At 41.3% G+C, this 27,502-nt stretch overlaps 1 protein-coding gene across 14 annotated transcripts in view; it reads right to left on the bottom strand.

Annotated features, from left to right (window-relative positions):
* Positions 1 to 27,502, bottom strand: part of ABCA4 (ATP binding cassette subfamily A member 4) — a 174,195-nt gene that overhangs the window by 144,669 nt on the left and 2,024 nt on the right. For 9 of the 14 annotated variants that reach the window (XM_081486252.1, XM_081486255.1, XM_081486257.1 and 6 more), the window contains exon 1: positions 18,684 to 18,838. Coding sequence is in view for 1 of the 14 variants with exons in the window: in XM_081486239.1 (XP_081342365.1) it covers positions 24,862 to 24,903 (42 nt within the window). In the remaining 13 variants the exon portion in view is untranslated. Of the gene's footprint in view, positions 1 to 9,345; positions 9,427 to 18,683; positions 18,839 to 24,861; positions 24,904 to 27,502 lie in introns of those variants that run through there. The other 5 variants (XM_081486253.1, XM_081486256.1, XM_081486243.1 and 2 more) reach the window with 2 other exon arrangements.

The following is a 27,502-nucleotide window of genomic DNA, read 5'->3' as shown; positions in this document are numbered from 1 at the left end:
ATTTCTGAGGGTTGAAATGCAGTGTCATCAAGAAAGAAACATTCTATTACTTATACCAGTTATTCTGCAAAAATTCTGTAGCAGAGAAAAATAATTTATAATTTTAAGAAGTTTCTTCCTGGAAAAATATACTCAAGAAAATATGTAAGCTAAATGAATTAGAAACACTGTAATGTTGGAGTGGAGATAAATTTGATAATGAACTAATACCAATAGATAACAATAGTTCATTTGAAGCAAGCTGAAGAAAATAGAATGTTCTCCTAATCCATCATTGGACACATATTTCTTTGAAAACAGCGATTACAGGTGGGGTGGGAAGCAGTATGAATCTATGTCATAAGCATAAAGACAGTTTTGAGACATCACAGTGTAAGATAAAAGGGAAAATATTTTGCTTTCTAACTTGGAGTTTATTCCTACCAGATTTAAAACTAAATAATTGGCAGTTAAATTCTCAAACTCCTTCAGTTGTAACGAATAACATTTCCTCAACTTATTCAATAATATTGGATAAGGTAATAGTGTAGCGTGCTGTGCTGTGCTCAGTCGATTCAGTCCAGTCTAACTCTGCAGACTATAGCCCGCCAGACTCTGGTGTTCATGGGATTCTCCAGGCAAGAATGCTGAAGTGGGTTGCCATGCCCTTCTCCAGGGGATCTTCCTGACCCAGGGATTAAACCCACGTTCTCTTAACTCTCCTGCACTGGCAGGTGGGTTCTCTACTGCTAGCGCCGCCTATGAGGCTCCAATAGTGCAATAAATGAATACAATTCAGTTTATGTAATTTTCTCCAAAAAAAAATAACCAAACCTGGGTAGGAGCTGCCAACAGATTGGCTGCCTGACTCACAGACTTGTTCTCTTCTGGGGGTGACCCCAATCCCAAGGAAAGGGTCTACAGTAGACTAGGAAATGCTGTGGGTCCATGGTCAGAGCTGATTGGTCACGAGTGGTTTTCTGACCTTAGTTGGGTCAATCAGAGCCTAGTCACAGAATGTTTTATTGTGGACCTGAGAGAAGCCTGAGTTTATCATTACAGAAGTACAGAGGTTGGTAGAGAAATCAGCGGCCATGCTAGGTCATTAGGTCCAGCTTGTACTTTGTGCAGGTGAAGAGTGGAGTGGGTGAAATCTCACTTACTTTTACTGACCAAACCATGGGCCCTGGTATAGGGTCGCATCCAAGAAAAACGTGTGCATTTTTCAATTCACAAAGATGCCTCTTCTCACCAAACTATGCAATTGTGGAGCTGTCTCCGCCTTCTAATTTGTTCAAAAGTGCTATAGGGCGCGGGTTCAACCCCTGGCTTGGGACCTGCAGTGAGAGGGAATGATGGGAATGCGCAGGAGAGACCGAGGCTGAGAGCAGCTGTTTCAGCTGCATCTGTGGCCCTCCTTCCAGCTGTGGCCCTGCTTCCAGCTGTCCCCGGGACACAGCTGCTCTCCTGCTTTTCTTCCAGGCAATTAAGCTGTAAGACACCTCATTCCTTCCAATAAAATCCACTTTTGCTTAACTTAGCTCAAGTTTGGCGTCTATCACTTGCAACCAAAAAACTCCTGACTAATGTGTAATCAAGGAGAGGCTATCACCTGGACAACTGACATAGGGCAAAAATTGATTTGCAGGCCTGTGAGATGTATCTGGATAAAGTACCTAGGTAGGTACATGATTACAATATTAACAGAAACATTAGCAGAAAACTCAACAGAATTGCAGCAAAATTTAAAGAAGAACTACACTGTCCTGAGGATCTTTTAAGAAAGCAAAGGAATTCCAAAATATTCAATACTGTCAGTACCTCTATCTATTAGCAAAAGGCTGACAATTTTTTAAAACACGCTAAGCAGCATGCAGGCATAACAAGTGGGAAGATATGTGGCAGGTTCAAAGCACATCAGCCATTGTGAATTCTTAGCTGGGACTATACTTTCATAGTTGATCTAAACTGAAAATTATGTCAACTGATTCTTTACATATTATACTTTGGTGGCCAATGAATCAAGTGTGATATTGATATTTGTTTCCAATTTTGAGCCAGCTTTTTGTGTAACATTTATTTACTGTTCACTAAGTGTTACAAGACGGAGAAGGCAATGGCACCCCACTCCAGTACTCTTGCCTGGAAAATCCCATGGACGGAGGAGCCTCGTAGGCTATAGTCCATGGAGTCGCTAAGAGTTGGACACGACTGAGTGACTTCAACTTTCACTTTTCCCTTTCATGCGCTGGAGAAGGAAATGGCAACCCACTCCAGTATTCTTGCCTGGAGAATCTCAGGGACGGCAGAGCCTGGTGGGCTGCCGTCTATGGGGTCGCACAGAGTCGGACACGACTGAAGTGACTTAGCAGCAGGTAGCAAGTGTTACAAGAATTCTTTCTAAAGAGCCTCAAAGGGAAACTGTAAACACATTTTTTCTTTCTTTTTAAAAGTAGAAACAATACCACATAGTTTATCATCAGAGGGAAATGATGACTATTTCCAAAACATTTGGCACAGAGTAGAAGAATTTCTTCAGAAAATAATCTCTACATGTCTTATATTTGGAGGATAAAAATACTGAATCATGAAATTTTGGGTAGTGAGAAAAATCATGAGTTTTTTTCTACCTCCTCAGGATAGTATAAAATTAATATCTTTTTCTATGGATTGCTAATTATACTACTAGATTTGAGTTGACATTTTTTTGAGAATGGTTATACCAAAATAAAAACAATTTCTGAATTATCAAGTAAAGCAGTAGCAAAATACATTAAAAATTCCTTTACAGACTTGATGCAAGTATAATCCCAGAACTTTGGTTTTACCTAAAGTATCTACAGCTCAGTTTCATCTGTTAATCTATCTTGACTCTTACTTGACATGGTCTTATCAGTGAGCCTTGTGACTTGGAGCTGTCACATGTTGCTTTGACTTGGTTGATTACTGCAGCAAGACTGGCATGCTCATTGTCTACTGTACCCTGCTAGAACATTTACACTATGTCATTAAGAGGTCCAATCTCTGTTAATTTTTGTGGATTAGAAGCTAATGACCAAAATAACAGAATGTAAGCTTTCAGTAGTACTATGGAATCATTGGCCCTATATGCTGAAAAACAAATAATATTTTCTAAATTAATCTCTCCTATGAGAATCTTGCACATTACCTATGTGCTTAGTCGCTCAGTCGTGTCCAACTCTTTTCGACCCCATGGAGTCTGCCAGGCTCCTCTGTCCATGGAATTATCCAGACAAGAAGACTAGAGTGGGTAGCCATTCCCTTCTTCAGAGGATCTTCTTGATCAAACCCGGGTCTGCTGCATTGCAGGCAGGTTCTTTACCATCTGAGCCAATAGGGAAGCCCTTGCACATTACCCGGCACTACTTTAATCTTTGGTTTAAGAATTTTGGACTTCAGGTTGTTGTTGGGCTAACTTGAAGATGCTAAATTTAAACTTTCGAAAATCGTAATTGAAAAAAATTATGTGAAGTATTTCTAGCAGCTTCTTTCTTATTTAGTGAGAGGGGACACTGGCTTTCATGTCTAAGCCATCTTTGCCCATCTTCCCCTCAAATATTCCAGAGCTTCTCTGGGGGACAAGGTAGAGGGAGAGGTTTAGGATGGAAATCTAGAGAATTCACCATTTAAAAGCAGGTACATGAGTGTTTTGCTGTTATCATGTCTTCTAATAGCAAAACCTTGGAAATTCACCAAACACCCATCACAGAAGAATGGATAAATGAATTATGGTGTGTTCTCTCAGTCAAAGCTCATACAGCAATGAGTGGGAACAAAGTACATCCAGAAAATGATGGCTAATTCTCCCATACACACATGATAAGCAAAAGAAGCCAGATACAAAGCATTCATAGTTCACGTTTACATAAAGTTCAAGCCCAAGCAAAATTCATGCCTGATTTTCAAAATCAGGAGGGTGGCTACTCTTTGCAGGAGCATGGTGGCTGCATGGCAGCTGCAAAGGTGATTGTCACCATTTCTGGGGGCACTGGAAACAGTGTTTTGATCTGGTGCTAGTTATTTTGGTGTGTTCAGCTTGTAGAAATTATTAGCCTGTAAACTTAGGACTTGTACACTTCTTTATGTGTATATTATATTTCAATAATAATAGCTTCTTAAAAAGCAGGTGAAGAAAGAGAACCCAGCAAAGGCACTTGAGCAGGATTAGCTAGAGATGATGGGAAAAGGTCTGGAAAAAAGGATACCCTGGAAGCCATGGAAAGAGGATGTTTCAAGGAGGAGGAATTGGTTCAAAAGTGCCAAATGGCTCAAGAAAGGAGGCTGAGTAGAATGAAGACTGAAAGCTGTCTACTGGGTTGGATGACTGGCCTCTGAGAGAACAGTCTTACGACAAGTAGAAACCAGACAACAGAGGACTGAGGCGTGAGACACACAGAGGGACATCAGGTCAGGCAGGTTTTCTTTCCCTGAAGACAGGAGAGACTTGACCATGTTAATATGTGGGAAAAAGAGTACTTTGAAAGGAAGATGCTAAAGCTAGTGGGGATGATTAATGCGGCCCCAAGGAAGGGGAGGAAGTAGAATTAGCCTTGGGCAGGGGCAGGGATGCCTTGCATCCCACAATCATTGTGGGAAGGACTTTTTTTTTTCCTCCAATTCCTTTATTTTTTTAATTTATTTTAATTGGAGGCTAATTACTTTACAATATTGTGGTGGTTTTTGCCGTACACAAGGAGCAGGGGCAGATTCACTTAGAGAGTGGAGGCCAGGAGCTAAGGGACCTCACCCTAGTGGTTCCTGTCTTAAACGTGGCAAAGGAAAAATGAGAGGATTAAATGAGATAATGTGAAAATACCTTGTGAACTGAATGAGTGACAAACATGCAAGTTTATTTCTCATCTTTCCTTTGTCCTCCTTTGAGCTTTTGCTAAGCAAAGTGCATGTTGAGCCATTTATAAAGGGAGAGTAACGTATCTACAGTGTGTAGAGCTCTTAGGGGTGAAACCTCCCCTCCCCCAAACATACTTGTCACTATATTCACCTAATGAATTGGCAAGTCACAGGTAGGGTCTTGTTATTAATTCAACTTGACAATTTAAACTGATAACCAGCGCCAACTGAAGTGTTTTCTGGAGATTCCTTTCTCAGCCACAGTTACTTCTGCTCTGGGAGGGCAAGACCCTATGAAAGGTCAGCTGTCCCTGGGAAAACAAGATTTGAGTTCCTAGGTCTCACCTCTACCTCAAGGCATGCTCCACAAGGCCGCATTGACTTCCATATAGTCCTCCTCTCTTTCCGGGATACCCAGCCCCAGCCATGTTTGTAGAGTTGGTCTGAACTTCTTCTCATTCTTCAGCCTGACTGGCATCCTCATTTCCATCAAAGGCAGATCAATTTGGGGAAATTATCATGGAAATTGAAGCTCTGGAAATGTATCCATGTCAGCTATCTTGGTCTGGTATCTTTGGAAAGTCTTTGAGGACTCTTGGAGGTGGATGAGAGGGGGGAGCCCACTTACCCCAGTATAAAGGACTCTTCTAACAAAATAAGTAAAACTAAATCAAGCTGTTATCAAAAATGAGGAGGCAGGTTGCTATTTCAAGCACATTCTACGCACTCACTTCAAAAGCTGTTTAGAGTTGTGCTGACTTGACATTCAGAAAACCCACAAGAGTCCAGAGATTTCGCATTTTCTGGGAATTAAGTACAAAATACTTGTCAGATAACGGAGTTTTAGGGGATGCTGAGGAGTGTTTCATAGCAGACCATTAGTCTGGGATGTTATCACATGAGCCTCAGTGGGGGCTTGAGCTGCTGGCTGTGGGCAGAGTCTGATAACACCTGAGTAACCTCACTCCCAGGGCCAGCCCTCCCAATCTGCAATCTCAGGGCATCGTGAGCTCAGCTTCCAGAACCAGACATTCCGAAGGACTCCAGCTAGAGGCAAGCAGCACAACCAAGGGATAGGCTTAAAGAACAGAGGAAAAGAGGTATTTCAGTGCCAAAAATAACTGAGACTCAGGGACCCGGACTAATTAAGAACAAGTTCTTTGTGGTGATCCATTTAGTGAGACAAATAATAGCAACAATTTGAGTGCCCATGTGGGAGATGTGTCTTCCTTATAACACCAAGGAAGGCTTGGTGCCCCTCCTTGGGAATTTGCTGTCAGGAGGTTAACAAGTCAAGTCTCTGCAGACTCTGCCGAGAATGTCTGCATAACTCAACAACGGGTGGAGAGCCCGCCTCCCGGGCAACTCACCACAGGCAAACCAAGAGGAAGGGCTCGCTCCAATTTACCCGGCAAGTGGCAAAACCACGCAACGGCCAACAACAATGTCAGCTTTCCAGTAACTGTTTGACCTTGAGCATAGAAAAACAGGAGGGAAACGGAGACTATTGAATACTTAGGCAGCGTTCTACGAGGTGCTGGAAGTGGCGTGGGAAAATATTTCACATGGTTCTTGCCTGCTCAGCCTGACAAAGAAAGCTTGTGGTTTGCTGTCAGATTCCTTCAGCTAAATTTGTCAAAGGGAGAAAAACCTCGGTCGGGTGAGGGAGATCTCTCTCTTCAAACAGCTCCATATCACCCCCTGCCTTAATGATTCAAGGCACTCAAGGCACCCCTGGCCCTCTGTCTCCCCCGCTCTTTACATCTGTTGGGGCAGGGAACGGGGAAAGGATCCACACGCAGAGCTACAGGGTGTCTGTCAGTCTTCGTCCCTGCTTTGAATTCATTTCTAGCTCAGCCCCAGCGGGAATGTGGCTTAGTCATTTTATCTAAGACAGAGAGCCGAGGCAGCGATGCGGTCCCAGCCTTTCCCCAACAGTCTCCCAGGAATCCCCATGAATGCTGTGCAAGCATTTCCGTCTCCATAGCTTAATTAAATTCTGATCCTCTTTTCTCTTTAATGAAATTAAATGATTTTCAAAGTGCTACTCTTTGATATCGATCAATTAAAGATTTGAGTACAAGGACTGTGGTATGGGGAAAAGTCCCTGTCTTTGGAACAAGAGAGACCCTGGTTTGGATCTCAGACTGCCCTTAGCTGTGTGACTGCTGGTGAGAGAAAATGTCTCTATTAGACCAGGAACTTCTCAGGAAAATACATGAAGGGATTTTTCTTTTCTTAATAAATGATGCTTCTTTATTTTAGTTTTAATTGCTATTTAAGTTACTAGATTATATTTGGAGAAAAATCCAACATGGTCCACTGAAGTCCCTTAATATAGAAGACTATGTTGCTTTCTTTTGAGGTCACATCAGGTCAATATTGGTTTCTCAACAAGCCTGGAGAAGCCATCCTATATGAAAACCCTGTCATCAAAGGCTTTGCAAAACAAGCCTTGCAGTAGACAAGTTGTCACTGGCTTTTAACCTTTAGTAGTTAAGATGCAGCTAGGGCCTGGCAAATACTCAAGGCCTGAACTGAGGAATCAGTCCCAGTAGGACTGTTACAGACCTTTCCAGAGCACTCAGGCTTTCTTTCTGAAGTATGTTTATGATACTAAGAGTAAATTTTCATTTTTCAAAGTAGAGACTCATGCCCTGTGTAGAGGTGCATCCATGGTTTGAATCCTGTGTAATGTAGGGTGAAAATTTTTTTGGAGAAGGAATAAAACAATACTTCGGCTCAAATTGCCTTCCTTGTGGGGCAAGTACATTCAACCAGAGTAGGGAAGGTAGGGTGAAAATTTTTTTGGAGAAGGAATAAAACAATACTTCGGCTCAAATTGCCTTCCTTGTGGGGCAAGTACATTCAACCAGAGTAGGGAAGGTGGGAGTATGGGGTGAGCTTTGGAGAGAATGTCAACAGAGCTCTTTACTGTTATTATTACTGTTGTTGAAGACAAGAGATCAATAGAGAGCAACCGGAGATAGCCCCAACAAGCTCCTCTGAGATAAGACTTTGTTTTCAAATAGAGCACTTTTGTCAGTACTTCCTAAAAAATTTTGCCTTCTACTTTTGCCATGTTTGCTGGATCTGTGTAATACCTTCATTATATTTAATTCATTTTAAATTGATTCACTTTTTATACTTAGCTGAATTCTCAAAAATAATTTGGGAAATCACAGTATTTTTCTATTTTTCTATTCTATATTGTTCTAGTAAACAGAACTATTAAAATACATTTTCAAGTACCTCCTAAAATAATCTTGTGTTCCACCAGTAAGCACACCATACTTTGAGAGACACTTTTTTAGATAATCAGACTACTGTATACTGAGGCAGAATTCTGTGAGGTGATGGAAGTGGCGTGGGAAATAAAAGGAGTGACTATTTCAGGGGATTAATGGTTCCTTTTTTTTTTCTATATTACTTAGCAAACCTTCTCTCAATCTCTTACTGGTTGAGAAACTCTTAACAACACCCTCCCCTTTCTTTAATATCTAAACATACTTTTATGTGTACCATTCCACTTGACCCTCACAACTCCCTATGAGGTGGGGTTAGATAAACATTATGACCTTCACTCAAAGCAGATATTAGGGCTCGGATTTTAAATCACTTACTCAAAGATAGACAGGTGATCAGCAATATGAGCTAGGCTTTCTGGCTCTTAATCAGTCAGTTATAACACATGTCTCCTTCATAACAAACTCATGGCTGACAGGAGCCAGGTATAAAAGAGGAGTGTGTGTTTGTGTGCCTGTATCTAAGCTACTCTCATCATCATGTACCAATTCCAAAGATAGGAACTTAAGTCAAGGACAGCTTGTCACAGAGACAAGACTTCTGTTCCAATTCAGTGGAAAACAGTGTGGTTTCCATTCTCTTCAAGATTTTGGTAGTTAAGGACACATGCTTTAGGGTCAGATATACTTGGGTTTGAAACTCTATTTCTCTGCTTATTAGGTATATGCCCCTGGAAAATTTTTTTAAATTTAATTTTGATCAGTTTCATTATCTCTAAAGTGGGCATAATAATTCCTATTGGTGTAGGGCTGTTGTCTACAGGGGCTGGGGAGAATGCCTACATCTTGGGGCTATGGCTCAGTCTGATGGTATAAAAGGGAGAGCTTGTTATTACTATGCTCAGTCTAAAGAAAACATTAAATGATGGCTATTATTACTTTGGTAAGAAATGCCTACTGTTGATGCATTCGCTACCTAATATTTTGAAATGAAAGGTGATATAATTGAACTTTTCAAACGGAGGTCATCTTCATACTTATAAAAATAAATCTGTGATAATGGGTGTCTTCATTCAAACACTCACTATTTCCCCTCTAAATGCAATTAACAGTGCACTGACCTCTCTCTTACCTTATTTCTGTGACCAAGTAACCATTGCCAACCCCTCCAAATACCTTCACAGCAACAAAGATGCTTTACATTTCTTTAGGGCTGAAAATGTACATTAACTCAAGTATACTAACTCACCTGTCCTTCACAACTGCCTTGTCATGCAGATATTATTCTCATTTCACAGATGAGGCAACACTCTCAAAGGGGTTGGATGACCTGCCAATGTCACACAGTGTGTAAATAGAAAAGTTGGGACGGAAACACAGGACTTCTCATTCTTTCCTGCCACATGAGTCTCTGACAAAGCAGGAAATAACTACATGGTTGAATCTTCCTTTGACTTATATCTCCTCTTGCTGGTAGACAATGTCATTGTGTGTGTGTTAGTCATTCAGTTGGGTCCGACTCTTTGGGATCCATGAACTGTAGCCCGCCAGGCTCTTCTGTCCATGGATTCTCCAGGCAAGAATACTGGAGTGGGTTGCCATGCCCTTCTCCAGGGGATCTTCTTGACTCAGGGACTGAACCTGGGTCTCCTGAGTTGCAGGCAGATTCTTTACCATCTGACTCACCAGGGAAGCCCAACATAATGTCATAAGCTTCTGCATATAGTTACCCAGCGCCTCAATGAGTGCCTTTTTGATTGATACCAACGCAGGTAGCAGTTATTACTTTCCATCCTAGATGCCATTGGCCTGTTGCGGTTTTATCCCTTTTCTTTAAACAGGGAAATCAGGCAGCTAGAATTGAACATTTTCTAAAAAGGAAAACTGAGTCATCTGTTTTTCAATGATTTCCATCCTAACCTCCTTCTGTCTCTCTAGATGGCAAATAGCTTCCAGATCGTTTAGTGACTCAGCTACATGTTGGCAACTTGTCTGGGATTCCAATTCAGTTTCAGGATGTTAATTTCCTATTTCCTCCCTGTTTCAGAAAGTATCACAATAGACTTTAATTACTGCTGTGGGCATTCAAAGAAAGGAAAAAAATGGGTTGGTTTTATAAACTGTTGGGCCCTTTCAATCCCGAACACAAGACCTTTGACTGAGAACCTGCAGGTCAATGTATCACCCAGTCATCTTTTAAAAAAGGTCAAATAACCCCCTTCAATGGGCCCTAGGGCCCAGATGTCACACACACTCTCACGAAAAAAGAAAGGAAAACAAAAATAGAGAGCAAGGGAGAAAGGAGGAAAATAACTAGAAAAGTTAAGGGCAGAGAGAAGGGGAACATGCTAACCTCAGGTCCTTCTCACAGTCCCTAAACCCCAAATAGGGAAAATCCCAGCGGTACTCAAACAGTTGGAAAGCATCATTATTCCTTTTTTTCTCTCCTCTCTGACCACAAAGGCTTCACAGTCTAAATCATCATCATTACAACTGAATACTTTTGCAACATGGTTTACCAACTGCTGCCGCACTTTAGAGAACTGCTATTGGGTCAGATTACTTAGCAGTGTTCTCTCTTGATTAGATTATGAATTATATCTGCAGTTGTTTTAGTAGTGTCTATATTCTATTTTCATTCGGATTAAAGGGTAGGATTTGTAAATCATTCCCAACTGCTTTGGTGAAACAGTTTAATTCACTAGACTTGAAAACATTGGCTTCAAGACTGAATTTCAACTAGGAATAAATATCTCCAAGGGGCGTATAAATTCTTTGGTATACAAATACATTTGTTAAAAAACAGATTAAAACAAAAAAACAGTTTAATACCTGCCTAGCACAGGAAAACTCCCATGATGGCTTAGGCTGTTAAGCCCTTGCACAAGTTACCTTCAGATACTGGAAATAGAAAAAAACAAGAAAACAAAACAGCACAATCCAATCCTTCTATAGGTGTCACACCCCCTGTATCAGAATCAACAGCTGTTAAACATACACATTCACAGCCTTGGTGGCTAAGCCACTCAGTCAGAATCTCTGGGGGTGAGGCCCAGGAATCTGCATGTTTATCAAGGTTTCCAGGTGATTCTGACGCACCTCGCCTTCGAGGAACAACCTAGAGAATAGAAAGATGGGTCAGCCTTTCACTGGGGTGCCAGGGTTTGCCTTCAGACACTGTCATCCAAGTCTTATCAATTCTCATGACTAGGATTACTACAAACCAATTGCTGTTGTAGGAACTACTTAAAAGTGGAATTAGTTTATACTAAGAAAATGTAACACTGACTTCTAATCACATGCAAATCTTTGGGAATGTTATAACTCAGCTCTGGGATCTTTTATTTGAAGCTCTTCTTTGAACACACGGTTATTTACTCATTTTTAATTCAAAGAAAAGGACTCCATAAAGACTGTTTATGACAAAAAAGGCATATTCTTTCTGCAAACTTAGACTGCTGGCAACCAGAATCTCCTTGCAAAACAAAAATTTTTTTTTAATTACAAAAGGTTAGGTCTGTCCAGGTTAAGCCAATAATTTGGTGGGCTCAAATGACACAACTCAAACAAGTGCAGTTATGGCTTTGTCAGTATTTTATTTACTTGGAATCATTGGACTTACTTGACTTACTTAATATTATGACTGCTAATTACCTTTCAAGTGAAGCTCCATGTCAAACCAGTTCACCAATTACGTAAATATCACCAGCAAAGTCCATTAACAATTTTCAGGACATAAAAATAGAATCTGGGTAATAAAGTCTAATCCCTTTCTTCCCTTTGTACTTAGTCTAGTCTCACTTGCTTATGGGGTACTGCATGCAGAGGATTGCAGAGGCTTTGGAGGTTCACATGAGGATGACTGACTCATGTTGAGTATACCCTGATGGGGTAGAACAGTGACAGCCTTCAGCCAAATTCAAAGCAACTCAGCCCAGCAACCCAGCATTTCAATATGGTACACACACAGTGTAGCTCCCAGAGCAATCTGGACTGTGCCCCCCTTGAGGGGATCATAATATGGAATCATTGGGGATTGGAGATTGAAACCTCACACCTGTCTGTCTACTGCCTCTGGCTGGTCTTTCACGATATCAGAAGCCCAGGGACAAAGGGAACCTGTGGATGAGAGGGAACCATGACAGTCTTGCCTGCTGCTTTGCCAGTAATGCTGTCCTCTTGACCTCTCTACAAGGCAATAGTGGCTGCCCTGGGCTTTCTGCTTCTTTGCCAAACTCGGGGGATCAACAGTAGCATTCTCCATTATCACTTTTGGTTTGGTTAAGGAAATTGGCCAGCCCTGTGAGCCAAGAGGTGAGACTGGAAAAGGGAGTAGGTAATAAGGACCACCTGCTAACTCAGAATGAGGACACTCAATCCAATGCTCAAAGGTGAAAGTGTCCCAAGGTAGGTATGGGACTGTGACTTGACCTGTTCCAGGCAGTGCTAGTTTCTCTGAAGTGGGCTGGTGAGCATGTGAGTCACTCGCAGAACCAGGAATCCCATGATCAGGAAGCCCTGTGAGCTACTGGCAAGAACAGGGAACACCCACCCTCAATCTCTTCTCCCTATTCTGCTTATGAGGCAAATTGGGTGATTCTTGACTGGCGTTCCATGGGCACTCCTCCTGTTATCAGCACAGAATACCACCTGCCTCAGTGATCTGGGCAGTTAGTCCCATTTAAACTTCTGAGGAATGTTCTGACCCAAGTACAGATCGTTACAAACTCAAGAGGGACCTCCAGTTATATCACAGTCCACACCATTTGGACCCTCTGTTGTGATCTTTTGAGGAAACCATTAATAGTTGGTGCTGCTTCCCAAAATTTCCTGAGCTATGAATCATGTAATACAGCCTGGCCCCAAACACTGGCTGGGAGCTGGCTTGCTGATAAGTCTCTAAATTACAACATTATTTTACAATTGGACCTGTTATGTCAGAGACAAAAGAAATAGGATGAATTCCCTATGTCCAGTTTTTCATAGCCTTAGAATAAAGACCTTCAAAAGGAATGTGGACTCTCTTCCACTGAGGTAATACCAGTCCTTGACCCTCTCCCTGAGGACCTTCTTGATCTCTTTTCTAATCCTCTTTCTACTACTCCCTCCCAAAACTCTTCCCTTCATATATCGAGATTTGGGCTACAGGCCCAAATCCCCCAGAACCCGGTCCAGCAAGTACACGAAGCAGGGCTAATTACCAGGAAAAGTACTGCATTTGAGGATGTCCCTGATAGAGAAGGAGGGTTTATCTGGGTATACATTCCATTTATCATTTCTGATCTATATAACTGGAAAAGTCACAGGAAGTCATTGAGAGAAGATCCAGAGGGGTTCCTGAATGTGATTAGGGGAATCTTTCAAATCCATCACCCCACGATAAGTGGGCTAACATCTAGACACTCCTCAACTTACTCCTAAGAGGGGAAGAAGAGGCCACAGTCTTCTCAAAAACCTGAGAGGAAGCAGACAAAGAGAACAGAAACAATGCTGGTCATGCTATTTTCAGACCAGCGAATCAAGTGATCCCAGATAATGAACTTACCTGGGACCACTGAGATAAGGAAGAAAGAAATGGAAGACAGAGTCTGACCCACCATAAAAATGTGATCCTAAAGGGAATCCTGGAAAAATCCTGTCAATTGGAACAAGATAAAGGAAATCAATCAGGAGCCAATGGAAAAAACCCTTTGGCATTCCTAAAGGGCCTCAGGGGATCCTCCAAATCCATAGCATCACCAACGCTTCCTTCATTGGAAGCAAATGCAATCCCGAGGTTATATTTCATTTCCCAAAGCACATAAACTTGAGAAACTGGAAATAACCCAGACACCCCTATCACTTGCCTGATCAAGACTGCCTACCAGGTGTTTAACAACTGAGATACAGAGGAGGAATTCTCTATTTCTAGCCCACTCCAGTATTCTTGGGCTTCCCTGTGGCTCAGCTGGTAAAGAATTGCCTGCAATGCGGGAGACCTGGGTTTGATCCCTGCGTTGGAAGATTCCCCTGGAGAAGAGAAAGGCTACCCACTCCAGTACTCTGGCCTAGAGAATTCCATGGGGTTGCAAAGAGTTGGACACGACTGAGTGACTTGCACTTTCACTTTTCATAGAGGAGGAGAAGTCAGAGGATAAAAAGGCCCAGAGGCAAGCCCACCTACTGGCTGTTGCCTTTCAATGTCAGGAATCTGGACTAACCACCAACGGAGACTCTCAACTCCTGTGAGTGACCCCAGGGCCCCACTGAGGGCTAAGCAAGCCAAGGAAACTAGGATCCAATCTTTGCCATACGTAAATAAGAGGGACAAGAAAGCCCTTGCCACTCCTGAAGGAGGACAGAAATGGCAGATCCCAACCACTACCCTTGAAGGTAGATAGTCAACAAAGATAAAGAATGATGGGGCCAGGAGACTCTTAGGCTGGCATTCCAACTGAACCCTGAGGAGCCCTGGCTGATGCTGGACATAATGGGAAAAACAGATGAATTCTTAGTCAACACCAGTGCCACTTATTCGGTTCTGAACACCAGATCAGGCAACCTCAGTGACGAGAGTTATAAAACAATCGGGGGGATAACAGGGAAGGTCTAAGAATGGGCATTCATAGAACCTTTAGAATGTTAATTGGATCAACACACATCACTCATTCCTTCCTGTATGTCCCTGAATGCCTATACCCCTGCTAGGAAGAGGTGTCTTGCATAAATTTGGGGTTACTATCCACATATTGGGAGACAAACTGGAGACTGGCATCCCCTTAGACAAAGGGCACAAGATGATAATATTAATGGCTAAAGATAAACCTCCCCAGACAGAATAAATCAATCTCTCCAGAGTAAATCCTGAGGTCTGTGCCCAGGGACTGGTGGGATGAACTATAAAAGCTAGTCCTGTGATAGTCCATATAAAACCCTGACATACATGACTCAATGGCAAACAGTACCCTCTCCATTGGGAGGCCTTATTGGGCATCACCCCCGTTATACAGGGTCTAATTGACCAGGGCTTCGTTAGACCATACCAATCAGGCTGTAATATCCTCATTCTCCCTCAGGGCTGTCAATGAAGCAACTGAGAAAATGCATCCAGTAGTCCCTAATCCCTATGCCCTGCTGGTCACTCTACTGTCCACCAGGACCTGGTATTCTGTAGTAGATTTAAAAGATGCCTTCTTCTGTACTCCATTAGCCCCAGAGTCACAAGCCATTAGCAGCCTCACCCCTTCTAAAACTAGAAGACAGCTTTGGGGTTTCCTGGGGATGGCCAGGTTTTGCCACATCTGGATCCTTAAGTATGATCTAGGCCTCTATATGAAAAGTTGAAAGATGATGATCCCTTTGAATCCAGATCCCTGGAATTCAGAAAGCTAAAAGGGCCCTTAAAGAATTGAAAAAACAATTATTTCGGACCCATGCCCTGGCCCTCCCAGATTTAGCTAATCATTTCAACCTTTACATTCATGAGAGAAGGGCTGTAGCAGCTACTTGTGTAGTTGCTAAGTTGTATCCGATTTTTGCAGCCCTGTGGACTGTAGCCCACCAGGCTCCTCTGTCCATGGAATTTCCCCGGCAAGAATACTGGAGAGGATTGCCATTTCCTTCTCCAGGGGATCTTCCCAACCCAGAGATCGAACTCGCATCTACTGTGTTGGCAGGCAGATTCTTTACCACTGAGCCACCAGGGAAATCCAGTAGCAGCTAAAGGAGGCTGAAAAGTTGATGTTTGGTCAGCCAATCACTATATGGACTCCACACCGGGTTCAGGCCTTAGTATGGTCTAAGGGAACAGAATGGCTATTCCTCAGAAGATAGATATAAATTCATGTTGGACTTGTAAATAGTCCAATGGCTGCCATAAATACCTGTTACATGCTAAATCCCGCCACTCTGCTCTCCCTGGAGGATGACTCCATAAAACAACCTACTCTAGTCACTCTAACCTAAGAAGTGAGCCTCTCCCAATGCCAAAGAAGAATGGTTGACAGGTGGGAGCACTTTCACAGGAGAGGAAAAAGCTGGTGGGATACAAAGTAACTTCCCAGACCCATGTCATAGAAACCAGATGCCTACCCCTGGGACTTCTGCCCTGAAGGCTGAGCTGATAGCCCTCATCTGAGCCACAGAGCTCAGGGCAGGGATGATCTTAGATGTTTACACAGATTCCCAATATGCACCTGGCATCCTACATGGACACAGGGCTATTTGGAAAGAAAGGGGGTATACTTACTGTGGAGAATAAACAGGTGAAACGTGTCTTAAGCATATTGAAGCTCTTGGAAGCACTATGCTGCTGTTGCTGTTAAGTTGTTCATTTGTGTCAGACTCTTTACTACCCCATGGACTATAGCCTGCCAGGCTCCTGTGTCCATAGGATTCTCCAGGCAAGAATACTGGAGTGGATTGTCATTTCCTTCTCCAGGGGATCTTCCCAACCCAGGGATTGAACCCAGGTCTCCTGCTTGGCAGGTGGATTCTTTACTGCGGAGACATCTGTGCTCAGTGGGATACATAGTAACTTCTGTGGAAGGAGTATAGCTTCCCCAAAAGGTGGTAGCAAAAGAGAGATGGGGAGGAGTCACCAAAAGAGGATAGGGAGGTAATTAGGGGAAAACAAAAGGTAGACACAACTGCCAAAAGGGTGGGCCCTGGAACCAGTAACTTGGCAATTTCTCCTCATACCCAGCAGGCCAGATACATCCAATTACTCCCCTATCTACACAAAGCAAGAATTAGATATCTGAAGCAGGGCTTCAGTGGAGATCTAGGAGGCCACGGGTGACTAGTTAATGAACATGGGCAATATTTCTTTCCCCAAAGTGCAGCTTGTCAAGCCATCAGGGAGACTCATCAAGGAACTCACTATGCGAGGCAAGCCCTTTATAACTGGTTAGTTGAAGTCATGGTAACTCCTGACATGAAAAATATTATCAGTCAAATAGTTGAGATTTGTCCCACCTGTGCAATGAACAACCTCAAAACCAGACTCCTCAGAGGCCTCCAGATAAGGCCCATTCAGACCAGGGGGACATATCCTGGAGAAGACTGGTAGATTGATTTCACTGTCATGCCAAGACATGTCACTGTCATTGCCAAGTACCAGAAAATTTCAGATTTCTCTTGGTGCTGTGTGAATGTGCTAAGGCGCTTCAGTTGTGTCTGACTCTTCACGACACCATGGACTGTAGCCCTCCAGGCTCTTCTGTCCAAGGGATTCTCCAGGCAAGAATACTGGAGTGGGTTGCCATGCCCTCCTCCAGCGGATCTTCCTGACCCAGGGGTCCAACCTGTGTTTCTTATGTCTCCGGCATTGATAGGTGGGTTCTTTACCACTAGTGCCACCTGGGGTGCTAGTAGACACATTTTCTGGGTGGATACAAGTATTCTGTGCTAGAACCAAAATGGCAGCTGAAATGCCTAAGGCGTTACTAAAAGAAATAATCCCCAGGCTTGGGTTCCCAATATCCCTCCAAAGCAGTAATGGTCTAGCATTTGTGTCTCAAGTGATGAAGGGGATTATGAGTGCCCTGGGCATAAAAATGGACCTTGACCTCAGTCTGGAGACCCCAATTGTCAGGTAAAGTAGAGATTCAATCAGACTTTGACAAGAGCGTCAGCCACACTAGGTCAGGAGACTCAAGAAAATTGCATTAAGTTGCTCCTGACAGCCCTGCTCTGCATGTGGTTAGCACCAAGGAATAAGTTAAAGTGAAGTGCATGTGAACTCATGTATGGTAGACCCATTCCCTAAGCCTGATAGAAGGGATACCTTAACCCTCTTATCCCCTTGACCTCCTTAGCTGAAACAGAGAAACTGAAGTGTGCCCTCCAGGTAGGAGAAACCATGAAAGCCCTCATGGTATATAGTAACCAGATGCTGCCCGCACCCGACCAGGAAACTGGGTTTATCTAAAAACCTGAAAAACCAGCAGCTCACAAGATCAGCTCACTCCTATGTGGAACAGATCCTGCTTAGTGATCCTAACCACCCATTCTGCCCTGCAGTTGCAGGGATCACTCTGTGGGTACGTCACATTCAGGTGAAGAGGGCCCGCAAACCCAAACCTCCAGAGATACAACCTGGGGCAATGAACCTCCTTGACTACTCATAGAATTTCTCTCTGACCTGAAATTTCTCTTCTGGAAAACAAGAAAAGTGTGACTTGGGGAGATTCGGGCCACGGCAGTGAGCCTTGTCATCAGAGCACACTTTTGCCTATGGGTAAAAGACCTAGACATCTTCACTTTCAGGAAAAATTTGACATGTGACCATTATTCTCTTACTAATATTTAGGCCATGTGTCTTAAATTGTCTGGTGCCCTTTGTCTCCGAAAGATTAGACAACTGATGATTGCTCAGAGATAGGAACATCAGAACTGAGGTCTGGTGACAGTCAAGGGTAGCTGGGGAGAAGTTCTGCTCCTCCAACCGGGTTAATGATGCCCAAAGCAGCAAAAAGTCGTTATAGAAAATGGACCTGTGCCTCTCAGCACCCCTCGCAAATGAGGAGCAGGACAAACGGCAGAGGCGGCAACAACCGTTAACAACTGTCAGGAAATAAAAATAGAACCTGGGTAATAAAGTCTAACCTTTTGTTTTTTCTTTGAGCTTCGTCTACTTTCACTTGCTCATCGGGTACTGCATGCAGAGGCTCGCTTCAGGCCAGTGTTCCAAGTGCAAAATCGCTGCGTCAGACACAGCTCTGTAGGTATGTACACATGACACTTCAATTCAAGATGGCGGTGGCCGCTGCGGGCCGAGTGCAGAGACCCTGCGCCTGGCAGGGCGACGGGCCGAGTGCAGAGACCCTGCGCCTGGCAGGGCGACGATCTGGAGTGCGTGCCGTGAGCAACACGCCTGCGCCGGACCAGCAGGAACGCCACCGGTCTCCCCTCCCCCGCACCACCATCACCCCCCTCCCCGCACCACCATCACCACCACCCCCCACCCCCCACCCGCCAGCTAAGGAGAATCCTATAAAGCAGCAGAGCCAACGGTCTTTCTGGAGAGCATATACACTAGAGTGAGACCTTGCACCTCTCCAGTCTTTGATAAAAGCTTGGGACTTCACTGGTGGTCCAGTGGCTAGGACACTAGGCTTTCAATGCAGGGGGTGAAGGTTGATCCCTGGTCAGGGAACTAGATGCCACATGCTTCAACTAAGCGTTTGCGTGCCACAATTGAAAAAGATCCTGCACACTGCAACTAAAGTTCCCGCTTACTGCAAGAAAGAAATGGCATGCCACAAGTGAGGCATGACACAACCACCATAGCCAAATAAATAAATATTTTAAAAAAGAAGGAGAACAAAGCTTTCCTTTGCTTCCAAACTGAACTCGGTCTCCTTCTATTGGTATGAGTGACACAGGGCAGGAGGACCCTTGTTGGGACCTGACTCAAAAGGGTTTGTGTCATAAGCAGTTTTTGAGGGTTGTCTATGGGTGAGTTATGCTGGATGCAATGGATAGAATTATGAGTAATATTAAAAAGAGTGCCTCCTAACTCTTATCTATGTGTCAGAATTACCTATAACACTTTTTAAAAATACTTAAATATGGGGCCCACCCAACATCTACTGATTCATCAGGAGTAATATCCTTGGGACAGAATGTATAAACCTCCCAGGTGATCTTAATGAAGAGCCAAGGTTCAAAGCTGTGGTGTTAAAAATCCTACCATCCAAGAATTTTAGTCTACAATAGGTAATATTGATGTAAATACATCTGTTATAGGACAAGTAGTAAGGATACATATTAGACAAAACACAATAGTGGTAGATAGCATCAAGTCGGAGGTAGAAACAAATGTACAGATGGAAGGATAAATGCAACATTGTCAGAGGTTAGGGAAAGCACAGAAATTTCTCTGGGCAGGTTCTATTACATCTGGTTGAAGCAAGGAATAATACACTCTGCTGTTGTTACTGTTGTTTTGTTTTGTGTGTGAATTTCAAATTAAAGGTTTATAGTTAGAAAAAGTGCTTCTAGTTTAAAAGGCAGTGCTTTAACATCTTCAGAATCTGACGTATTTTGAAGTTGTATTAAAATTACATAAAAGGTATACCTAGAGTATACAATTTGTATTAAAATTATATGATTTTTATATTTTAAGGTAGAACTGCAAATAACTAATTTCTGCATAAGACTACATATTTTGCCCACGAAAAAAGTGGAAGACTAGACCACTATGCTGTGAACATAAATGAACATATATTACATCCATGTTTAAGTGAATTCTAGGCAGTTGTATATCAAGTGAAAAGAAATCAAAGGTTTGCAGTCCGGCTAATGAGAGGTTCTCTGAAGGGCATTCTGTGGAATGCATTTCTCTTGGCAGTTGCTCTAGTGGATCCAATTCAGTTCTAAGCAGATTTCTTTAATCCTTAGCTCTAACTGGGTCAGCATCATCTGATTTAAAGTATTATTAAAGCAGACATATGCACAATGATTATTGAAATAGCTGCAACAACCTTGCCTAGAAAGTTGCTTTTTCTTTGAAAATGCTCAAAAGACCCTATTCACATAAACTGAAAAGTTTCGGGTAGGACCACTATTATAGGGGAGGGAACAAGCCAAGGTAGTCCTCACATGATAAAAATACCAAAAATTTCATGGAGTTTTTTTAATAGGCTGCTTAGAAAAAATTGCTTAATTAGCTTATCATAGACTCTGTTTTGGTTTAGGAAGATTTCGTTGGGTGATTTGAGGACAACTGCTTGAGGATTTTTCAGAAAATCCAAACAAAACAGTTTTGTGTTTATTCCTCAGTAGAAACCATTATCAACAGGTGTGTCAATGATACTAGTTCAATATAGATGTTAGGTGTTCTTCATTAAATTAGGATTTTATTACACTCCACCATTTTACCAAAGTCTCTTATTATTTGCCAGAGAAGGCAGTGGCACCCCACTCCAGTATTGTTGCCTGGAAAATCCCATGGATGGAGGAGCCTGGTAGGCTGCAGTCCATGGGGTCGCTGAGAGTCGGACACGACTGAGCGACTTCACTTTCACTTTTCACTTTCATGCATTGGAGAAGGAAATGGCAACCCACTCCAGTGTTCTTGCCTGGAGAATCCCAGGGACGGGGGAACCTGGTGAGCTTCTGTCTATGGGGTCGCACAGAGTCGGCCACGACTGAAGCAACTTAGCAGCAGCAGCAGCAGCAGTGATTCTCTTTGAGGTTTTAGGTTTACGATCATGTTTCATCTACAGATAGTGATCATTTTATCTTGTTGTTTCCAGGCTTTTCCCCTCTACATTCCTTCTCTTGCTTAATTGTACTAGCCAATATTTCTAGTACAATATTAAATAGTAGTTAAATAATAGTAGTGATAGGTATTTTTGCTATGTTTTTCTGTATTAGGATGCCTCTGGTGTTGTTCATCCACTAAGTATAATGCATATTGATATTTTAGGCTGCTACCCCACTTGATCCCTAGATAAAATAATATTAATAATTTTTAAACTACAGAACCATCCATGCATTCCTGGAGTAAACTCTAGTACTTAAAAATATAAGAGGCATTATACGTAATAAAGTCATGGTACCATTTCTCAAGTAAGTGAACTAAGGAAGAAAGAATTTAATTCCATTTGCTTTTGAGATCTCAAAATAGGGAATTCATCACAGGAAACACTCCTTATCCATCTCTGTATTCATTGCCCAAATGCACACCATAAGAAACATTTCCAAATGTCTGCCCATCTTTGTAACTGAGTCTTCTAGTCAAAAGCCAGATTAAACTAGAGGAGTTCACCACCTCCTCAGACACTCTCCTTTACACTGGCATAGTACACTAGCTACCAGGACTCGTGGTAGTCAGTAGGCTTATAAACTCAGCGCTATGATTGTCTTTTTCCATCAGTCAGATATCTCTGCCCATTTGTAATAAATCACCTTCCAAACTAGTGCCTTCCACAATAGAAATAGCAACATCTTCTCTTGTTTAATGGCTTCAAAGCTGGAAAGTGTCTATAAGCTGAGGATTATAAATAGAATGAGACACTTGAGACCCCTGAAGCAGGACTTCCTGACTCACCTCAATGTATGTAGATTGGTAAGTGTTGGGGAATGGAAAAGGGAGATGAGCCAAGAAGGAAGAAACGACAGCAGGAAACGATACTCCCAAGGAGGTTTGCCAATGAGGGCAAACGAAGATGTCAGTTTACCAGGTAATTCCGTTATATTCTCTGACTTGGTTGTCTTATCGTGTTAAAAGACATGTAAAGGTATTTTGAAGTGCATAAATACTAACATCTGTTATTTAATGGTAAGATTAAGAGTCCTGATTTTGTAATCTGACAGTTCAATGTGTGAATCCTTGCTCTGTCGATTACTGTTTGTGTGATCCTGGACAAGTGTCTTAATTAAGCCTTCATGCCCTCATGTAAAACAGGCATAATACACCAACATATTTTTCAAGCTTATGTGGATGAAATGAGATGATGTGTGCAGAGTACCTAATAGGGCCTGACATGTTGGAGACTCAATAAGTTGTTACTGTTGTTCAGTTGCTAAATCATGTCCAACTCTTTGTGACCCTATGAACTGCTGCACGCCAGCCTTCCCTGTCCTTCACTATCTCCCTAAGTTGGCTCAAACTTGTGTCCATTGAATCAGTGATGCCATAGTTACCATGGTTTCTTTTAGGTTTCCATAAACAATACAATGCTTTTATATTTCAAGCACTAAGGACTAAAAACAAAGCTATTAAGGCAAAGAGAGTGGACTATTTATTTTCCCTCTACTTCTTAATGCCATTTAGTACTATAATACAACTTCCCATGAAATTTGTTTTATCTCATAGCCAAAAGAAGTATGATGCAAAGTGTTGAAAATCATGTGAGTGGCTCAGACTTGAATAAAGTCTAAGAGATCACAATTTCAGAGGAGCCATGAGACCTTGAAATAGGTTACAAATACTGAGTTTACATATATATGAGATATATATATATATATACACGTATATATATAAATCAGCTATAACAAGGTCATACAAAACATTTGCTATGGGTAGATATAATATGCACATACTAATATGGACATTTAGGCTATCTTGGCCAGTCTTATATTCTATTTTAGACACATTAGTCAAAACGCAGAAGAGGGAATTCCTGTACGTAAAACACTTATTGTAATACCAAGTGTAATATTTAGCTCACCATCTGACTCATTCATCAAACACAGAGGTCAGCAAATTTTCTTCTGTAAAGGGACAGACAGTAAATATTTTTGGTTTTGCACGCCATAGGGTCTCTGCTCCAACTACTCAATTCTGAAGGAAAGCAGCCACAGACACTGTGTAAATGAATGGACATGACTGGGTCCCAATAAAATTTTATTAACAAAAATATGTGGCAAGTCAGATGTGGTCTGAACTAAGCCATATATCATATTCTAAATAACTTAACTAATCAGAAACAAGCCTAAATTAACCTGATCTCTATACTAGTTAACAATCTGTGCACTGTTCACATATGAAAAAATAAAATTACATAGTATATATATCTATATGCATAAATATAAACATAACAAACTTTGAAATGTCTTATAAAATTGTGAAAAAGCTTAAAATTGTATTTTATTTATTTTCATGCCCATATTTCAGTTGTTGACAGTTTTATTTTTTTTAATTGAAGTATAGTTAATTTATAATGTGTGAGTTTCAGGTGTACAGCAAAGTGATTCAGTTATATATATATACTTTCTTTTTCAGATTCTTTTCCATTATAGGTTATTATTAATACAAGATATTGAATATAGTTCCCTTGGCTATACAGTAGGTCCTTGTTGTTTAGTTTATACATAGTAGTGTGTTTATGTTAGTCACTGACAGTTTTATATTGTGTACTTCTACAATGAAAAAATGCAAGTAATCTCATCTTTGAATTGTGAGGTTCAGGAAATAGTAATATTTGTAATGTGGTTTGATGGCTTTAAAACACTCATCCCTCTCCCAACATTTCTTCTTTCCTTTATGTACATTCTGTTTTTTAAATATGTAACTCAGTCCTGGACTTTTTCACCATTATACAAAATATTTATTGCCACCTTGAATCTAATTGAAAATTGAAAATTTACATATATCAAAGCCCAAGTGCTGAATAGTAAACTATTAACATTTTAAAATCTAAGTTATGAGATATAACTAAACCATGTGATTCAGAAACAGGCCTCTGTGTTTCAGAAACAATCCAGATGACTGTCACTGGTAAAAACTTCAATCCTGAAATAAAAATATATAAATATATTTGCTAGCCTTTGACTATTACAGAAAATATTAGAAAGAAGCTGTCTTTATTTGGAATACAAAAGCTTATGTTTATTAACAGGACAACTGTTAAAAAGTCTTGTCATCTCTGTTTATAACTTTATAATTTATACTAGTGGAGGTTTTTTATTTTTATTTTTTATTTTTTTAACCATTGTAGTCAGAATTCAGTTCTATAAATAAGTGCTTAGTTGTACTCAAGAAAGTGAAACTGCTTCTTACTGAGTATATCTATCAGCTTGACAACTGTACCTTATTGAAGGTAGATTAAAAGAGTCCATTTTACAGGAGCAAAAAAAAAATCAATGAAACTTTACAATTTAAACATCAGTGTGTTCTATTTATGTTTCAAAACACAAAATATGTTGATGCTTGTACTGCTCAGAAGTCACTCAAGAGACTAATAGAACGTCATTAACATATTTGGGCTGCAGTGTTCTCAGTGCCCTGAAAGTAACTCAAGAATTTAAAGCTGAGCAAGATCTAGATACTTACTGATTTTTTTAAAAAAGAGTCTCTTGTTTCAAGGCCAAAAACCTGATTAAAAAAAAAAAACGAATGTCAATTCATTTTTTACACAGCAAATTTGAAGGGCATTTAATTAGTAGCTAAGTTTGACTGAGTTCATAGATGTGTAACCTTATAAATCAATAGAGAACTCACTAAAGTTTATTGAGAGATAGATGCAAAGTGCTTAGAACAGTACCTGACCTAACAAATTCTCAATACAGTTAGCTATTTTATCATGATCAACATTTCTTGGAATGAACTCTATATCATGAGGTAACAGGCTTGGAAGCCCACCAGCCTAGGTTCATATCCAGCAAAACTAAATTACTTAACTTCTCTTGGATAGTTTCACCGTAATGGACAAGATGGTGATATTCCAGATTCTACAGAAGAACACTTGCAAAACTTGTCTTTACGTTTCCTATTTCTGCCTTTCTCTCATTAGGAGAACTTGTAAGAAGTCTGTGTATAGGCAGAGTTACAAGTACAGTGAGGTTTTAAAGGAAGTTGATTAAGGATTTTTCATTTTAGGGAGGAATGATGTTTTGAGCACTTCAAGTAGGTATATGATTTCATCTTTTGAAAAAAAATTTATTGGAGTATAGTTGTTTTATAATATTGTGTTAGTTTCTGTTGTGCAGCAAAGTGAATCAGCTATCAGTTCAGTTCAGCCACTCAGTTGTGTCCAACTCTTTGCGACCCCATGGACTACAGCACGCCAGACCTCTCTGTCCATTACCAACTCCCAAAGTTTCCTCAAACTCATGTCCATTGAGTTGGTGATGCCATCCAACCATCTCATCCTCTGTCATCCCCTTCTCCTCTTGCCTTCAATCTTTCCGAGCATCAGGGTCTTTTCCAAGGAGTCAGTTCTTTGCATCAGGTGGCCAAAGTATTGGAGTTTCAACTTCAGCATCAGTCCTTTCAATGAATATTCCGAACTGATTTCCTTTAGGATGGACTGGTTGGATTTCCTAGCTGTCCAAGGGACTCTCAAGAGTCTTCTCCAACACCACAGTTTAAAAGCATCAATTCTTTGGTGTAAGTTTTCTTTATAGTCCAACTCTCACATCCATACATGATTACTGGAAAAACCATAGCTTTGACTAGACAGACCTTTGTTGGCAAAATAATGTCTCTGCTTTTTAATATGTGTCTAGGTTGGTCATAGCTTTTCTTCCAAGGAGCAAGTGTCTTCTAATTTCACGCCTGCAGTCACCATCTGCAGTGATTTTGGAGCCCCCAAAAATAAAGTCTCTCACTGTTTCCATTGTTTCCTCATCTATTTGCCATGAAGTGATGGGACCAGATGCCATGATCTTAGTTCTCTGAATGTTGAGGTTTAAGCCAACTTTTTCACTCTTCTTTCACTTTCATCAAGAGGCTGTTTAGTTCTTCTTCACTTTCTGCCATAAGGGTGGTGTCATCTGCATATCTGAGGTTATTGATATTTCTCCCAGCAATCTTGATTCCATCTTGTGCTTCATCCAGTCCAGCATTTCTCATGATGTACTCATCATATAAGTTAAATAAGCAGGGTGACAATATACAGCCTTGTTGTACTCCTTTCCTGATTTGGAACCAGTCTGTTGTTCCATGTCCTGTTCTAACTGTTGCTTCTTGACCTGCATACAGATTTCTCAGGAGGCAGGTCAGGTGGTCTGGTATTCCCATCTTTTTAAGAATTTTCCACAGTTTGCTGTGATCCACACAGTCAAAGGCTTTGGCACAGACAATAAAGCAGAAGTAGATGTTTTTCTGGAACTCTCTTGCTTTTTCGATGATCCAATAGATGTTGGCAATTTGATCTCTGGTTCCTCTGCCTTTTCTAAATCCAGCTTGAACATCTGCAAGTTCATGGTTCATGTACTGTTGAAGCCTGGCTTGGAGAATTTTGAGCATTACTCTGCTAGCGTGTGAGATGAGTACAATTGTGCGATCATCTATACTTATATGTATATCCCCTATTTTTTAGACTTTCTTCTCATTTATGTCACCACAGAACACTGAGTAGAGTTCCTTCTGCTATACAATAGGTTCTCATTAATTATCTATTCCCTACATGAAAATGAAAGTCACTCACTTGTATCGGACTCTTTGTGACCCCATGGACTACACAGTCCATGGAATTTCAGGAACTCCAATACACAGTCCTGGAACTCCAGGCCAAGATACTGCAGTGGGTAGCCTTTCCCTTTTCCAGGGGATCTTCCCAACCCAGGGATCAAACCTAGGTCTCCCACAGTGCAGGTGGATTCTTTACCAGCTGAGCCGCAAGGGAAGCCCATTCTATACCTAGCAGTGTATATATGCCAGTCTCAATCTCCCAATTTATCTCACCCGCTTCCTTCTCTTAGTATCTGTAAGTTTGTTCTCTACCTCTGTGTCTCTATTTCTGCTTTGCAAATAAGTTCATCTGACAAGAAAAAAAAGAAAGGATCATCAATTTATGTATCAAAATCAAACATGTGATGCTTAATAAAAAAGTGTGGGTTGACAGATAGACTCATTCTCAGAACAATGGAGAAATAATTTATTAAAACAAGTTGTTCTCAGTTTAAAAAGTACATAGGAATTAGTGAATATTTCTTTCTACTTAGTAGACAGAAACTATTTCTTACTCAAT

The sequence above is a fragment of the Giraffa tippelskirchi genome, chromosome 5 (assembly GCF_054371585.1).
Source record: "Giraffa tippelskirchi isolate mGirTip1 chromosome 5, T2T-mGirTip1v1.2.pri, whole genome shotgun sequence".
NCBI lineage: Eukaryota > Metazoa > Chordata > Mammalia > Artiodactyla > Giraffidae > Giraffa > Giraffa tippelskirchi.
The sequence above is the reverse complement of the archived record's forward strand: the minus strand, read 5'-3'. Positions and strand labels throughout refer to the sequence as shown.